The following is an 18,219-nucleotide window of genomic DNA, read 5'->3' on the forward strand; positions in this document are numbered from 1 at the left end:
TATTTCTGAGTTTAAGACATTTTCATTGTTCATGCTGTCACCTTCCTACTGCAGGCAGCGTTACCGATAAAACGCTGCTCTGCTCTTTAATAGGCAGCATTTTCTCTCAAATCCATCATTCCTGTAGGATCCAGAGCCACCTTCTTCATGTGTAAGGCTGCATGATTAGATCACCACATATCTTTAAAGATTTGCATATTCCAATATTTATTGACCTGTTCCAGGTTGAACCTGTTTCAGAAACACAAGTAATCTGGTTGGCTTTAATACAGGTAATTACCCCCAAAAGAGCTGCAACATTTTGGCCCCTACCTGCAGAGGCAATCGGTTCTTCTGCCCATATTTTTGGGATCACCAGATCAAAACACAATGTTCCCAGCAGACTTTCAGTTAACATGGAAAATGTCGGGGCCCTATAAAAATGGTTGTAGAGAGAGGCTCCATGTGGGCTCCATGTGAGAACAAGAAACCATCCCCAGGCACACTGGGGGCAGCCAGATGGGGCTCTAAGGGCAGGAACGCAGGGAGCGGCGGATGACTCCTGCCACCTGTGCTATACTTAGATTTACCCGGACTAATGCTGGCTTAACCTTGTGTGTAAAAAAAGGAAAAGCCGTGGCTCAGACCAAGACCTAGCTGTGGGAGAGCTTGATGGGCTTCTCTGGGCAGGAGCAACTGGGAGAGCACCAAGCCCACGGGGAAGGTGTCCAGGCCTGGACAGCCTCACACTAGAAACCTCTTGGGGTGGCCACGAGGAACACCCACCATCCCACCGGTGACCCCGCTCGTTTCTCCTCAGCCAGGAGGCTGCGCAGCAACCAGCGTTTTATGGGGAAGGAGACTGAACGAGAGGAGGGGAAGGGGGGGGAGGGGGCGCGCGCTCTGCTCTCTGCCCCCTCCTGCCCTGTCTCCTCCGTGGGGTCTGTGAGCGCCGTTAGCGCAATTAACAGCCGCGGCTCCCCGTTCCGCCACCCGCTTTGCAGCAGGGAGCCGGGTGGCCCCTTGCGCCTGGGTCTTACTGATTTCGGCCGGCGTGAGAGTTCACCACGGAAAAGGCCTGGGAGCTGTGCTGGCAGGGGGCTCCTCTGCAGGCCAGGCGGGTACCGGGGCTCAGCGTCCACACGAAGGACTGTGGTCACCCACAGTTCCGCCGGCCCGGCCCGGCCCGGCTCTGCCCCACTCACTCGGGCCGGACCTCCTGCGCGGCAGGGGGCGCCCCGCCTCCTTCCCCGCTGAACCCTCCTCCCCCGACGGGGCAGGAGGAAGGACGCTATTGGCCCAGCCGACCGCCGGCCCCGCCTTCTTCCCCGTCACGTGGGCTCACCTTCGCCTTCAGCAGGGCGCGCCTTACGCGCCCCCCCCCTCCCGCCCCGCCCCGGCTTGGCGACCGGAAGTGGCCACCGGGGCTACTGAGTGCGGGCTCCGTTGCTGCTGGTGGCGGCCTGTGCGCGGCCCCCGTCCGCCTCCCTCCAGATTCCCGCCATGCACCCGCGGCGCCCCGAGGGCTTCGACGGCCTGGGCTATCGCGGGGGGGGCCGGGAGGAGCCGGGCCCCGGAGCCAGGCCCTTCGGCAGCGCCTCGGAGCTGGGCCACTGGGTGACCAGCCCCCCTGACATCCCCGGCAGCCGCAACCTGCACTGGGGGGAGAAGACGCCGCCGTACGGGGCGGGGACCCCACTGGGGGGAGCCGGCCTCAACGAGGAGCCCAACCTCGGGGCGGGCGGCCCCGGCGCCGGTAAGGGAGGGCCCGGCGGGGCAGCCCGCTTCTCGCTTGTCCCCGGCCGCCGCCCGTTAGCGGGTGACCCGCCGAGGCGGGCAAGGGCGAGCGGGCGGCGGCCATGGGCTTGGCGCCGCGGCCTGGCCGCGCCCGTCCCAGCGGCGCCCGGGTTTGCTTGGCGCTAGCCCTGGCCCTTCGGCGTCCCGGCCCCAGCCGTGGTCCGGCGATGCTGAAGCGCCAGGAGGGGGGGAAAAAAAAAAAAAAAAAAAAGTTATTTAGAAGAAAGAGAACCTGGTCTATCTCCTGTTGCACTCCAGCACCCGTAGTGACAGGCAGATAGGACTGAGAGTGCCCAACGAGCACCCTCTGCAGCGTGTAGCCGAGCAGCGGTCAGCTCCCCGTTGCCTGTGTAAGCGATATCCCGCAGAAATCCTCCGTCTTCTATAAGGGCAGGATGTACCTCCGGGCCTTACCGGTATATTTTGTTATTTAGTCAGTGCTGATGAGCCTTTTGCCTGCCTTTCTGCGGCGTTGAAAAAGTGCAAGTGGCACAGCATGACCTGCTGAAGTAATCCCCCCAACCCCGCCGCCCATGCCCGTGCGTCATCACGGAGGAACCCTGGAACTGGTAGAATCTGGGGGAGCAACCCTGTTCCAGTCTTTTCCAGTAACAGCTGGGAAACTGAGCAGAAATCCTCAGAAGTACAGTTCTATTGTCTGTCTTTGTGAAATTGAGGTGGATTAAGAAAAACTTGCTAAATCGAGGCTACTGCACATTTGTATTCTTTAATTAAAAGGATGTTCTGGAGCAGTTTATATATACTTGAGTATCAAAGTTTGATGGAAGACTAGTTTATTTAAAATTGCATTGCATTAATGGGTGAGCTGTAGCACGGTATTTCTTTTCAGGTCTTACGATGAGTGCAACCCTTAGCTGGACTTTCATCCATGCAAGCACTACTTAAAGCACTACTTAAATATTACTACATAGGTGGACTCTACCTTTTTTTTTTTTTTTTTCCCCTGTCTACTTATGGAGGGCATGTTGATTCTGCATTTTGTAGGACTGATTAGGAGTTGCTGTATCACTGAGTCCAGCTTCTGCAGTTGGAGAGAGTCTTATCATTCCTCTTAGGAGGGCTGCCACGTCTGTGTGGAGCTCTGCTGAAGTTACTGTCATTACCCGTGCTTACAGCTCCTTGCGCCCTGTAGGTTGTAGGGCTGAGCATTAATTTGCAGTTGCCTTTACAGTTCTGTTACGCTTCATAAAATCTCTGATAATTCCCAATGGGTAGATGTCTGTCTGGTAGCAGACAACAGGGAACTGAACCCATTACTCTTGTTGAAGTTTTAACAGTTCTCTAGTAACTAAATTTTGCAAAGGAGTGGAGATAAACAACTGACTTGAAAATTCGCATTGTGTTGATGTTTGTTACATCATCGTGTTTTCTGTTACTTTTCCTGAAGTTCTCTCTTTTTATCATTTTTGTTTGTAAAATTATTTTCACCTCAGATATCTACATCTATGTTTCAGAATGACTATAAACTGTCATGCATGCTAACTTTTCCAGTGGTTGGTTGGAGTTAGATATTTTAGATATTCTGTATTAGTGGAGTTAGATATTTAGATATTTAAAATGTTCTGGTTTACTGTTCACTTTGTGTCTTTTTTTTTTGTTGTTGTTGCTGTTTTAAGACAAGAGTACTTTTATTTATAGAAGTATGTACAAACTCACATGCAATCCAAAGTGCAAATATTCCTGGGGGAATAATTTTTTATATCCTCGCTTGCTGAGTTGCCGTAAATGTTGTGGTTTAGTGCTTGTAATATTCCAAAGCAAGTAGAGTACAAAATTAGTTTTTCAGACCGTCTGCACGGCATTTTCTCCCACTTTGTGATTATCACTGCTGTATATTCTGTTTCCATTTTTTTCAGAGCAGTTGAACAGATTTGCAGGCTTTGGTATTGGCCTTGCAAGGTAAGTGTCATCTAATAATTTTCAGTGATAGTGAAGTAATAATGCTGTAATTGTCTACGATACCTAGGTAAGCTTTTGTGATGCTTTTTTATGCCAGTAGACTTATGCAGTTGAAATGCCTTTAGAAGCCTGCTCCCTGAAATCAATACAGGTTTCTGTTCTCTTTAACTGAAGTGTTTCTCGAAGTTACTTACTCAGCAGTGAATATAAGAAACAAGTTTTTTTATGGTATGCTCAAGATATGTGTATCCTGTCAGAGAAATCTGAAAATAATACTGGAAAACTGTTTCCATATTTGCCACTTCTGTTAATATTTTTAGGTAATGTGAGTGTTTCCTAAGAAAGTGAAAATGTCTTCAGGCATATTATCAAAGTATCCTGGAACAGTAATGTTGATCGAGCCAGGTGGTCCAATAACCATTTTAGTCTTTATTATGTTGACACTGATTATTGATAGTATTTTTGAGAAAGTGATGGACTTTAACTTGCATAGTAACATTTTCAGAGCTTACATTGTGAAGAGTAGGGATCATGATAAGTTTAAGAATTTTTTTGTGGGTTCCTTGCTCAGTCATACTCACCTGATCAAGTTTTTCTTGGTCAATGTACTGATGCAACTTGTGAAAGGGTGGGAAGTGGAGGTTTTGTCTTGAAAAAGTTATGACTGAAAAAAAGCTTACTCCTTGTTGACCTGAATGTGAGGCTTCTCTGAGAAAAGTGCTTCTCTCTTCAGAATATGAGTGTGCTTGTATCACCCTGTTAAACCAACATGGGAAGCTGTGTCAGTTGAGGTTCTTAAAGTGTACTTCTACTTAAAGAGGAGGACCTTTTACTTGACCGCTAGCCTGTCCTGCTCCTTATCCTGTCATTATCACCCTTGAGGCTTCTCAGAACCTCTTTTAACCAGTCTGAATCACTAAGAAGACAAAGTCAGTGAAAGAGCTGGACTTTTTTGCTCTTCAGTTAAGTGGATTTACCTGGGAGTTGACTAGCTGTGAAAGCCAGCAGGCACCAGCTAACTGTACCAGAGAGAGAAGGGATAAAGGAGGACTAGGGAAATGTTTTCGGCAAGTAATGAGTTGCTTAAATTAGATCATCCCATCTCCCTGTCTCTCTTCTCTCACTGCTTCCCGTGCAGTGGCTTGGCTGTTCACTTGCTAAGCCTGTTCACTTTGTTAAAATAGAGTTGATGGGGGGAGAGGGAAGAACCCCGCCCCCAACCTGTAAAGAGTTATTTGATTTATTTCCAACCTCGTCAAGCTGAATGAGCTCAGGAGAGTACCAGCAAAGGAGTGGAGCCATAAGGCAGGATATGTTGATCTCCAGAAGCAGAGATGTGTTAGTGTGGCTCAGTTGTCCTTTTGAACTAATTTTGATTTAAATCGAGCATGACAAAGTTTTCCACGTCTGGAGTACCGTGGCCACTAGGACTAAAATGAGCATGTGGTTTTGGGAAAGAGAGGTGATCAACGTTTTATCATTACTGAGAGCAATTCTCCATGCTTCTGCTTTTGCATTGATCACTTGTCAAGACACACATGGTTCAAGTCAGAAATCTGGCAGAAAGCACTCAAAAGAAAAGGTTTGTTTTTGTGAGGTTAGTTGAGTTGGCTACCAGGAGGGTTTAATAGATAGCAGCTGTAGCACAGTGAAAGTTTCACCTCTTTTGGTATTAGCAAACTACTAATTATCTTAATAGTTATGAAACTGCAGGCTCGGTACTTTTCTGTGCCAATTAGTACTTGTTTATCCAGAGTAAAATCCCCGTAAGAGGCCTACCCCAGATGATCCTGTAGGTTGGTGGTCAGAGCTGTTATTTGAGATGCTTAGACAAAGCCTGGAGGTTTTGCTTTTCTAATCTGTATCCCAAGTTTGAACCACATACAGATAAGTACTCTGATCACTTGAGCACTTTGAGATGAACTGAAAAGTTTCTTCGCATGGCTGTGACCAGGAATCCTACTTTAGAACTGAGTGGACCTTCCTGTGAAGGTTTGATTGAAATACCATTTCTGGATGCGGAGGGAGAGTTGGTTTTGGGCAGTAGCATTTTCTGATGAAAAAAATGTCAGCTCTTAGTACCAATCCTCTAGCCTTGCTAAGGAGAGTCTTGATAAATAATATGGTATGTGGAATTAACATAATAGTGGAAACTAATCCTTTCATAATTCTGTCTCTGGCCTGTTCTGTTCCCTAATATTTTGCAGAGGGAAAGCTTAAGAAATCTGGTACATTGCTTTACCTATAAAAATACGTACATACTATATATATGTATATACACTGCATAGTGAATGCATGTGTGAGGTTTCTTGATACTTGTTCCTTTATAGTATTGGCAGACTATCAGGTAGCCATCCAAAATGCCTCATTAATTCACTAGATAATGTATAGTTTTTCCAAACACTGATCCAGTGTTTTTAGAGAAAAATAACAAGATTTTTCTAATAAATTTATGATCACTTCCATGCTTTAAGTACACTTTTCTCTTAAAGCCTATTTACAGAAAACGTGTTGGCACATCCTTGCATTGTTCTACGTCGTCAGTGTCAGGTATGTCTTATATTACCTCTTCCAGTCAGTGCTCCTGTGTACTGTGATATTTCTGTGTCTTCATACTCTGTAGAGCATAAGGAGGCCTTGCAGTTCTTAGGGAGACACTGCTGCATTAACAAATGTTTATTTGTAGCATACATGTTTTCTATTCTCTGAAATTTAACTTATCTCGATCGTTCTTACTCATTTTTGTTCGGGCAGCAGAAAATCAATTACAGCAAGTCAGTGTTTCAGAGTCCATGGAGCAACTTCCAGATCCCCATTTACAAGCAGGATGCTTTGTTTCCAGTATTTTCTGGTTTATTCTTGACATTTTCAGCATACAAATACATAAAAGTTCTGCTTGTTTCCCTAAATTTCAGTGAGAATTTATTCATATTATGGTCACTTTAGCTGACCTTTACAGAGATAAAGTCCTTAATTTGGAAGTACTTTTTCCTTTAGAGTTGTAACATCTGCAAGTATGTTTATAAAACTGCCATTGTTTATATTTTTAACAGGTGAACTATCATGCTCGGAATTATCATCTCACTCCATTTACTATTGTCAATATTATGTACAGCATCAATAAGACACAGGTCAGTATTTGCTGTCAAGCTGTATCTGAGCAGTGAAGGTTACTATAGCACATGTGTACATTGACATCTTTAACTCTAAATGGTCATTGAAAACATGGCCTTTGTAAGGGTTTATTATTTTTATGGTTGAGAAGTGTTTCAAGAAGATAATTGTAAATTATTTAAATTATTTTTTAAGTAGTATGGTATTTAGTGGGGAAGATTTGCAGATGTTAGGAAAAAAAAAGGTCCCTGAAACTAATTTTTTCTTTACAATTCTAAAAATAATTAATCTTTATGTGGATGAAGAGATTATCCAAATGACTACTTTCAAAGACAATGAATGAATTTCCAGTTCTGCATGGGAATGGCAATCCTGAAACTCATATCAGAAGGCAGTAAGAAAAGACTTTCTGGATTTCTTACAGATGGGTTTTGACATCTCAAACTTATCTTGTCTCACAGAAATTGGTGGTTAAGTTTATAGTACAGAGTATTAACAGTGAGAGGTATGCCTCCAAACTTGTGGCAACTGCTTGAAATTATTGAAGAACAAAAATTTCTTCAGAGCTGAGAAGTTAGTTGTTGCCTGAACTTGGTGATGGTGAATTTTGATGGTATAATAGTAGACCCGTGTGGTCTGAATTTGCTGAAATTTTATAAAAATTAGTAAGATGAAAATATTTTTGAGTTTTATGTTGCAAGAATCAAAATGTGTGCATATTTAAAAACACAGGGTCCAAGAGCTCTCTGGAAAGGAATGGGCAGCACTTTCATTGTTCAGGGCATAACCCTGGGAACAGAAGGCATCATCAGTGAATTTACACCTTTGCCAAGGTACTACATGTTTTGAGTTTTTTTTTTTTTACTCCTTCTAAAAAATTGATCATCAGTTGGTGATTTACATTCAAAGTGTTAGAATTGTAAGGCTATTTGAAAAATTTTACTTGATTAGAACAGTCAGACATTGAATAGGTGTTTTCAGCACAGTGTAGTTGTCTTGGCAAAGACAGCCTTATAATTAACAAATAGCGAGAGACTCTTTCTGGGAGCTTTGTATGTTTGGTATGTTTGCCTACTGGTCTGAGTACAGAAATAATGTAGCAAATTGGACTTCAGTAAAATTCCACTGTATTAAAAGAATTGGTAAGTTTCTTTTGATATTTTGGTTTGTATTGTGTGGTGCTAGCAAATGCCATTTCTAAAGTAAGAAATTCTAGTTTCATTAATCTGAATACAGAAAACTTACATGGCTAATGAACCAGCACTGACATCTTGCGGAACATTTTCACTGTCTTTGGTAGGTGAGAGAACAGAATGGCCTGCATTAATAAATGAGAAGACATAGAATCATAGAATGGTTAGAGTAAATAAGAGTCTGTGTGGCTGTCAGCTTTGTCTTCTGTCCTCCTTTACCAACAATTTTATGTAGATTATTCAATATTCGTACAATAAAGGGGTTATAACTAAAAACGAGTGACTTCATTTAAAGAAATACTCACCATTCTACTTCTCTGTGTCCATGTTTGGCCATAGTAGTTCAGTAATATTTTTTTTATTTTTAAAAGTAGGCGACTCTGCCTACTTTTGTGCTGAACTGTAACTCCAGGATTATGGTAAAACATTGTGATGTATTTCTGCTTTGAGAGACAAGTCTGATTAAAAAATTTTGGTCTGAATCTTTTCATCAGTCTTTCGTTTTATAGTGGTCCAGAGCTAACAGGAAGGGCTGACAACTGTAGTAATACATATTGTCAGTTTTGTTACGGCTATTTGAAGAATAAGCAGGTTGTATGAGTTTACTATATAAAGTAATGAAAACTTGTAGTGAAACGCAAGGAGACTGTGAGAAATCAGAAGTTAGGAAAAGACACTTAACAGTTGCAAGGGAACACAGTGAAGCCAGTAAAATGATAAAGACCTGTCTTGGAAAATATATTAGGGAGGCAGGCAGGTAGTTGTCTTTAAGGCTGTTTAAGTTTGAATGGATCAGTGGGCTTGAGAATCATGTTAGCTTTCAGAAGAGAGAAGTGTCTGCTTTTATTTTGTGGACAGAAACAGTACTTAAGGGACGTGGAAACTGACCTAGTTTTAAAGATAAATGTAGGCAGGCTGAATCAATCCACTGTTATAAGTCTTTTCAGGTTCTGGCATTCATCAGAAGTATTTTTTGCTTAAATTGTGTGGAGTGTGTATTTAAGCTTTTTGGTCAGCTCTGTCCCATACGTAATTGAAATTCCCAGGCATACACTTTTCTCCCAGTGTGACTTGTTCTTGTTTTTAAATACTGCTGTAGGTGATGCTAAATTTCATGAGATGGGATACGGCATTTATATTTTCATAGTTCTGATTTTTGTTCAGTGTAAGCAAGGATTTTCTTCTTGCGGGCTAGTTGTTCATTAGTTTGGAAAGTAAGCTGCTGCCAAAAGAAGCAATCCTTTCTCCTAGTACCTGCTCATTCTTTCCTCAGTGCTACCCCCATCCTTGTGTCGAGACAGTGTGTAAATAGTCATGAAATGAACTTGACTGGGGAAGTGATCTGGCTAAAATGGTGGTCTTGTACATGCACCACTCTTAACATTTTCGTGCTAAGTTGAATGTAGTTCTGTAGTAGACAAACTAATTCTGTAACTGTTCTTCCACTGCAGGAATAGCTGCACCGAGTGGATTGACAGGTTAGGCTTTCACATACTGGTTTGGCTGGTTTCATTTTCCACACATTTTAAGTATTATGGCTTATTGGATGTGTTGCAAGCGTCCTAAATAGATAATGGTAAATGGTCTTCCCTTCTTCTTCAGTGACTGACCTATGTATTTTGGAAAGTGGCATCTACTAGTAACACACAGTTCCTCAAAAAGATTATGAGTTTCCTTTCTTAGTTTAGAGTTGTTGTAACTACAGGCAGTAGGTGAGTGCGATTCCTCGACGAGAACTGAAGCTGAACACTTTATAGCTTGTTACTAAAAATGCATAGTTTAGCAGGTCCAACATTTCAGACAAAAATATCTCTACCTCATAGCTAGAGTATTTAGAGTATTTCTATGCATAGTAAATACATTTGGTATTTGAATATTGTCTTGAGCTAGGTGGGATTACATTTTCTGTCAAGTGGAGTGTAGTTAATGTTTGCTGTTCATATCTTGAAGTGTGTAACTAGAAAATAATACTTTAAGGGGATTTTTTTTTTTTAAGTCACCTTTGTGATAAACACATGGGGTTTGTTTTGTTTTACCAGGATATGGTAAAGATTGGCCCTAAGCCAAAAGATTTAAGTCTGTACAGAACTACTTGTGCACCTTCTGGTCTGACCTATTGTACTTGATTTGGTCTTGCCTAACTGTGCAAGAATATGGGTTAGGTTTTCAGGAAAGAAGCAACAACTGGGTAAACATAACCTCAAAGAACAGGAAAAGCATAACCAAAGCAAAACAATGAAAAAATATATGTTGATAAAGGAAAACTATTGAGATTTTAAAATAATCCAGTATTCCCTGAGAATAGCTTTAACAGAGTTAGTCCATAAAGATGCAAAATAAATGCAAAACACTAAAGCCAGTAGCTGTGAGAGCTACAGACACCTTATTAGCAATTGAAAGCAATTCTAAAGAATGTCTGACGGGCCTGAATAACTTCTAAAAGTCAAGCATGATTTGTTAAATGCGTAGCTGATGTCTTTCCACTATGGGAAATCCTGAAATGTAAACCGATAGTAGAACACCAATATGAAAACTGGATGTTGACACCTATAGAAAAAATGCTTGAGAATAATGTGGTTTCATGCGTATTACAGTAATTATGTTTCTTTTTAGGGAGCTTTCACATAAATGGAACCTCAAGCAGATAGGTGGACACCTTCTACTCAAAGGGTAAATATAGCATGTTATTACCCTATGTCTTACTATCTAAACATTAATAAAACTACTAAATGTACATTAGTTTAATCTGCAGCTATGGTTACTTGACAGAGTGCTAATAGTAATTTTCAAATTTTGATTTTTTTGAACAATCTTGATTACACCACTGTGATGGTGTAGATGAGCCACCAGATTACAACACAGATTTTCTCGTACTAGATCCTCTGTCTATATGGAACCTGACTAGTGTAAAAGATTAGATTCTTTTAGTAATGAAATCATGATATCAGAGACACCTGAATCAGTCCGGTCACATGGAAATAGAATTCAACAGAACTTCAGACTGAAGTTTATTTCAACTTACTGATGTGCATTTTAATATTTGAGTTATGGTTTGTTAATTTTCTCTGAGGTATGACTTGATACATAACTTTATTTGGATACGTTATAGTGTTGTCATGACCTTAATTCTTATCTTATTAATTTCTGCAGTTTAACACATGTGATAGCAATGCCTTTTTATTCTGCGAGCCTCATTGAAACTGTACAGGTAACTTACATATATTTACAGAATTTGAAAAGATACTGTTAATCTCTTTATAGATTAGATCATGTGGAGAAGTGAGTCTTTGGATTCTGGTTTATGTTGCAGTAGTTGCATTTGTTTTGCTTGAGGCTGTATGATGTTAACTGATATAAAAACTATTTACTATCATGGGTGTATTAGTTTTACTATCTGAAGTCTAAGTCTGGAATTAGAATGGACATTTAATAGTTGGAATATATTATCTATGAAATGGGCACAAGTTATATCTATATGTTCTAGTAGATAAACAATAAAGAAGTTTTGTTTATGTTAAGGTTTTAGAACTTGCTAGGCAAGTTGTTGTGGTGACCCCTTCCCCTGTAACAACTATAAAGCTTTTCTGGTAATTCAGCTTTGTTTTTCTAAAATATGGAACTCCACTATTTCAGGACTGCTTTCATTCAGTCAACTTTTTGCTTTTAAATTTTCACCTAGTTCTCCCTTATTCATGAAAATAAATAACTGGACCTGTCACTTAGGTTACAGATTAATTTGTTCTATAACTGTACAGAGTAACCCATAGCACTGTATTGTAGATCCTCTTTCTGAGTGAGTTGTTGCATCTCCTTCTGGCAAGAGACAGGGTTTAGCTATGCAGACATGGTCCAGGGTAGTTCTTCCACCTATGTCTATATGAGTTGCTCTTAATTAACATGGTAATATCTTTGTCCAGCTAATATAACTCTTACTGTAAAGTGAGCTCTTGTGTGGAGGGTGGTGCAGGACAGTCACTCTCATGTCATTCACTCATCAATATAATAATTTTCAGTGATAGCATAGCCAAGTTGTACGTATGTCAAGACCAATTTAGATCCAGCTGTTGGAACCTACAGTTCAACTGCTGGTGTATGTCTACAAAATGGTGCATTTTCTGTGAAAAAGGGGCAAATGAGGCTGACTTCTACAGTTTCTTAGTTTCAGCCTGTACTTTAGAGGCAGGTACTCTTAAGGGACAGGATTCTGCTCTGCACAGGGGATCCAAGCTTAAAGGAGCCAGAAGGTACTAGGAAGGCTGTTCTGTCTAACTGGCCATGTTGTGGACTAACAGGACAGGTGAGGTTAAATGTCTATGGGTGGGGGCATGTAGATAGACTCCCAACAACATACTCAGATTAGAGTCTCTAAAGTTACTCTGTATTTAAGAAACCCTCTCCCTCTCTCCTGTTGAATTATTTTGAAAATAATATTCATAAATCCAGCCTGAGTGGATCTCTGACTTTGTAGAAGCCTTGGAAAGCTAACTTAGGAAATTTATTTCCTGAGGATCGGCTTTACCCTGAGTGTGCTGTAGTCGTGGAACTAGAAACAGCGGTAGAACACTTTTCATGTTTCTTGAGTTCATAGTAGGCCACAGAATGGAATATCTTATTCAGGTACTTTACTGCTTGTATTTTTGTCTGAAAGAATGTTATCTGTGGTGTTGCACGTGGGAACATATTTACCAATAAATGACAAAAGAGAACATTATTCACAGCCTGTCTTCTGTTTGCAGAATAAGTAATAAAGTTTCTTTGCTAAAGAGCAGCTCAATAGGAAAACAATCAAAAAGCCCAAACATCTGCTCCAGCCTTTTAGGCAGTTGATCATCTCTGTAAAGCATTGCTTAGGAAGATAATTACGCTGAGATCTCTGGTGTTTAGGCTTAATAGGTTCAGCTGTGTGCAAATATTTTACTGAATAGGTTTATATATGCTGTATGAAATGCATTCTCCAGTTCCTGGAAACATCATCATGAGCATTCTTGTTAAAAACACAACGGAGGTAATGATAGAGCTTGTGAAGATTTTATTTATGCTGTGTTAATCGGTGCAGGGAGGTAAATTATGTTACCAGGTTTACATTATATTCTTGTGCTGCAAAAGGACAATGACCAATAACAAACTGTGAAAGTTAAAGATTGTGGGATTTGTTACTAACAGCTTGATTGTCTTAATTCTGATAAACCGTGCTGTTCAACAGTATTACAGTAAATGTATTTCATCAAAATAAGTGTAAAGGGTAGAAATTTGTAGCTGTCACATTACTTTTGCCTTTAACATCTCAAACCACATGGTGGCGTGTTTGACAAAAGCAAGCACAGCTTTGAAGTGCAGCGACTATAAAGATAAGGAGAAGAGGATTCAGTAGGGGTTGTGATGCTTAACTTGTACTTAAAAGTCTGGAATAGCGTTATATTCTCAAGTATTTGAAATAGCTTTGCAAGGCATTAGTCCTTCCCCAGAATACTGAGGAATGTTCTGGTGGTTCATCCTGGCATGAGGTCAGGACAGCCAGCATGGGCTTGGAGACTTGGGCATTCGGGAGAACTCCCAAATCCTGAATTTTGGATGTAACATAGATGATAAAACACTTAGGTTTGTATAAGCATTAGAAAGGGAGACAATGTCTTTAGCTTAATGCTGCAATCATAGGTGGAGTTGAACAGAGTAAATAATTACTAAGTGAATTCTTTATTTTCATTACATGAACAAAAAAAATCTTTTTTAAGAGGCAGCGTGGGGAAAGCATGCTATTTTAGATGCAGATAATGGAATGGAAATGTTCAGAGCTGAACAGTTAAATTCAAATTAAAAATGATCTTTCATCTTTAGTTATGGAAGTCTTCATTATGCACATTCAAGTACAAAGATTAGAGTTACAGTCCTTAAAGAAAAGGACTTTTAAATAAGATAAATACTTCCCGGCATTTTGCTTCAGAAGTAGGCGTTTTCAGTACGTGACTGTTTTGCGGACTGATGCTTTCAGGAGTGAGCTGAAAGTTGAGTTTCTTTGGTAGTAACACAAATAATTTGAATGTACATTAAATAAAGACTGTTTAAGATGGGCTCATTTCTTAAAAGCAAGTTTACTTGAATGCTATCAAGAGGCTTAGAGGAAAGAATTTATATCACTATAGCTGTGTAGATACCATAGCATGCAAATGTTTAACTCTTCTAAAAGTTCAGCAGACTTTGTGATGTCAGCAAAGTGGATGTCAGTGTTGTTATGAAGTGGGCAGCATAAGTTGTAACTATTCCTTTGTGCTTGTAGAGCGAAATAATTCGAGATAATCCTGGCATCCTGGACTGCGTGAAAGAAGGAATCGGCAGAGTTGTGGGCATGGGAGTACCCCACAGCAAGCGTCTCCTTCCTCTGATGGTCTTGACTTTTCCAACTGCTCTACATGGAGTTCTTCACTATGTCATCAGTTCCATCGTCCAGAAGCTTGTTTTGTTTGTTCTGAAAAGGGATAATTCCCCCAACCTTCCAACTGAGAGCTCCACTTCTGTGCAGAGCATGCTGGATGCGTATTTTCCAGAACTTATTGCTAGCTTTGCTGCTAGTCTTTGTGCTGATGTCATGCTGTACCCACTGGAGACAGTTTTACACCGCCTTCATATTCAAGGGACACGCACAATAATCGACAACACAGACCTTGGCTATGAAGTGCTTCCGATCAATACTCAGTATGAGGGAATGAGAGACTGCATAAATACTATAAAACGGGAAGAAGGAATGCTAGGTTTTTATAAAGGATTTGGAGCTGTTGTAGTACAGTATACTTTGCATGTGGCAGTTTTACAGCTTACCAAAATTATTTACTCAACACTGCTTCAAAATGTTTCTTAATCTGTTCAGGTGTGAACATGAAGTTTGAAGAATCCACTCTGTGGATTCTCCTTACACTGTAAAGAAACTTGTTTTAAAAATGGGGATATAGATACCTAAGTGTAATTAAAAAAGTACTGTTTAAATTTATAGACACACATTGAATATGTAATGTGCAGTCATACAGAAGGGGATCGAGTTTCAGTTGTGGTTGGGGTAAGGATTTACCTTTCTTATTACCGGTTAACTGACTTAAGGAATGGATATGAATTCTTAATATCTGCTTTATAAACATTACATCTGATATATAATTTGGACTGCTAGTCAGTTCAAAGGAGTTTATTTTCATAATTGTAAGAACTTGCATGTGGGAGTCTGATGGATTTACTGGTCTCTTAAAAATGTTTTCAACTTCACTGTTAATGGAGCTGTGAGCAAAATAGAAACTGTAGAAGTAACTTAAGTCGACATAAATGTCATAGTTAACAGGCACATAGAAGAATTACTTTGCTGCAGTGTGGCACGAGACGACGAAGAGGAATCTTTTGCTTTGTACAAAATAACAAAAACTTGGGTTTGGGCAAAGTTGCACAGAATGCAAACTTGGCTGTCTTGCAGTTTGTTTGCAAGGCTTACATTAATGAAGTGTGTGAATAAAGCAAATTAGAAACTGATGTGTGCATGTGCAATGCCATTTTTAGCCTACTTTCCACTCATAACTTCAGGGTTTAGTTTTACTCTGCTACTTCGTGCACGAGTAGAGTAATCTTACAAATGTATGTAGTATCAGTGTTCAAAGTGTATAGGAAGTGTAAAAAATTAATTGGCTATTTCTAGAGTTTCTCTTTTGTTAGATCAGAGAGGTATGTACACAATTATTTGCTTACTGTCTGGCACTGATCTCCTTCATTTAAAGTCTCTGCTGGATTAGATATTATGTGGAACAAAATTAAGTCTGTTTATATGCAAGCAAACTGCTGAAATGTACCATATTTGCCCTCTTCCCCTAGTAAATCAAGACTTCCAGTCTGAAAATGAATTCTGATCATTCTAAATAACTTAGTCCTTCTTGGTTTCATGAGTAAATATAGTGAAATTTGGGAGGGGGTTTGGGGGGCGGGGGGGCAGATGACTTTTAGCAAATAAAGCATGTGGAGAGTCGCTTTTAAATTGTATGAGAGGCTGCTGCCTTTTCACACTCTCATGTGGCAAGTCTATCTTTGTGAATACTGTAAACTGATGTGCATTTTAGTCATTAATCATTGTATAGTAGTTATCACGGAAAGCAGTCAAGGCAAAATACTGAAAAGGAGTTGCTCTTCATAAGTTCTGACTAAGTCACTTGCAGGTCTACTTTGCTGTTATTAATCTAACTTTCATGTATTTTAAATGCGTAAGTGTTGAAAGTATAGTGCACTTGGGAACTGGTTTTATTTTGAAATATTGTTAATGGCAAATTTAGTGTATAGAATGGAAGCAATGAAATAAAATGAGAATTCACTATAAATATTTTGAAGTAATTCACTGAAGAGGCATGTAAAGGAATCCAAATTTATGTGTTACATTTTATTGTGTACCCTTCAGAGTGGCTTTTTCAGGTTTCTCAACTTTCCTAATGGAAGAACATGTCAGATTAAAATATGTGCAAGAGCTTGGGTAAAATACTCAATTCCTGCTTTATATTTTTAAATTTTCTGTAAGTATGAAGAGAGCTATATCAGAGAATCATCCAGACTGGAAAGGATCTTGGCAGGTCCTCTAGTCCAAATTCCTGCTCTGAGCAAGGACAACATTGACTTCAGAGCAGATTGTGCCCGGCCTTGTGCAGTCAAATTTGTAATTTCAACTTTTAATACATAAAACTGGCATTTTCAAAGGTGTTAAATTCAATGGAAGCCAACTATTCCATCGCAGTTGCCTTGAAGCAGTAATGAAGTGCATGTTGGAGGCCAACACCTGCAGATCTATTGGTGAAATTGGGCAATGATGTTTTTCTAAGAATAAAATTTTAGAGAAGGCATTTTGTCATAGAAAATGAAGGATGTGCCTTAACGTATTCTGCACAAGATAAGATGGTGAGTTCTCAGAACAGCACTAGAACATGAGCTTGGTTCAAACACTCTTGCTGTCGTTGCTGAGAGTTTTGCAGTTCTTGTCTATGCTGGAGTCTCAGATCTGTAACTTTAAGAAGGGTTGAGAGAGAATGTTGTCAACTTAGAGCAACTCGTCTGTGGTGGAAAAGCCATTTGCTTTGGGCTATTCTTTTTTGGTCCTCTTCCCGCAAGTTAGAATGAACATGTTTTGATTCTTCATGTATACTTGCTTTACCATCCAAAACAAGTAATACTCTGCTTTGTCCAGAGTTGCTATTTTTGCCCAAAATATAAATGCATGTGGGGTGAGAAAAAATCTTTTTTAACCTTTTCAGTGATAAGTGTATTGTTAATTATGTCTGATTCTCATTTGGATCTTAAGTCTAGGTATTCAATTTTTAGCTCACATGGATGATCAATAGCTTGCTTTAGCATGATGTACCACAAAACTACAAAATACTGAATTGCTGTAGAAAGTTGATTTTTCATTTTCTGGAATATGAAAAAATCTTATGCACTCTATTCTTCCTGATACAAACTTAATTTTTTTTTTTTTGTACGTTGGTTTTTTGACTTTTTTTTTTTTTTTCATTTTTAAAGAAGAGAGCTGACTTTAAAAAGATAAATGTTACACCAAGTCACCGAGTCTGTCTGTTTTCTGTAATGTTCCCACCCAGTGAAGAATTACTTGGCTTCTTACCTGGGCCTTTTAAAAGGCGAGGCTCAATGTGTGATAACTGACAGTGGACCAGGCAGGAAACTTCGAGATATGAAGCCTGCTGGAAACCATCGCAATTGTTGTTTCAGAGACTGCCTTACAAAATCAGACTTGGCTTTTGGTTGCGTTAGAAAAAAAGCTTTTAGATCTGGAGTCGGTGCAAGCACTGCGTTCTTCAGCAAGGTTCCAGCTACGTTCGCTTCTTTTAGCAGATCTCCTTCCGAGCATGCGTGAATTGATCTAGCTCTGGGTCCCGTTTGTAATACTTGAGGTGTGTGTTTTACAGATTTATGCAGAATTTGTAATATAAAATTACATGGGGTTTTTTGGCTTTTCTGAAATTAGCAGCGAGTTCAAAGCACGTATGTAATCTGATGTCCTTCTTGCTGCTTACTCCGTCTGGGATGGTCAGTCAGGTGGATACATGCCTTCAGCTACAAACATAATTGATGCACGCAATGTGAATGAGGCCTGTCTCTGCATTAGTAGGCAAGTTCTTGCTGTGCTCTTAAGAATTTTGTTGGGCCAGCAGTGCACTATCAAACTACTTACCCTTTCAGTGATACCTGCGGA

General features: G+C 40.2%; 1 protein-coding gene across 3 annotated transcripts; it reads left to right on the plus strand.

Annotated features, from left to right (window-relative positions):
• Nucleotides 1-1,417: 1,417 nt before the first annotated feature.
• Nucleotides 1,418-16,334, plus strand: SLC25A46 (solute carrier family 25 member 46). Of its 3 annotated transcripts, none has more exons than XM_074166509.1 (8): nucleotides 1,418-1,735; nucleotides 3,654-3,696; nucleotides 6,189-6,246; nucleotides 6,750-6,827; nucleotides 7,543-7,643; nucleotides 10,617-10,673; nucleotides 11,154-11,211; nucleotides 14,278-16,334. In XM_074166509.1, the coding sequence occupies exons 1-8, from the start codon at nucleotides 1,483-1,485 to the stop codon at nucleotides 14,854-14,856; spliced, it is 1,227 nt and encodes a 408-aa protein (XP_074022610.1). In that variant the 5' UTR covers nucleotides 1,418-1,482; the 3' UTR covers nucleotides 14,857-16,334. The 3 variants fall into 3 exon arrangements, with proteins under 3 accessions (XP_074022610.1, XP_074022609.1, XP_074022611.1); XM_074166508.1 differs by having other exon boundaries at nucleotides 1,483-1,755; nucleotides 3,656-3,696; XM_074166510.1 differs by having other exon boundaries at nucleotides 1,483-1,755; nucleotides 3,656-3,696; nucleotides 14,521-16,334.
• The last annotated feature ends 1,885 nt before the right edge of the window (nucleotides 16,335-18,219 follow it).

This window comes from Numenius arquata, chromosome Z (genome assembly GCF_964106895.1).
Source record: "Numenius arquata chromosome Z, bNumArq3.hap1.1, whole genome shotgun sequence".
Classification (NCBI taxonomy): Eukaryota; Metazoa; Chordata; class Aves; order Charadriiformes; family Scolopacidae; genus Numenius; species Numenius arquata.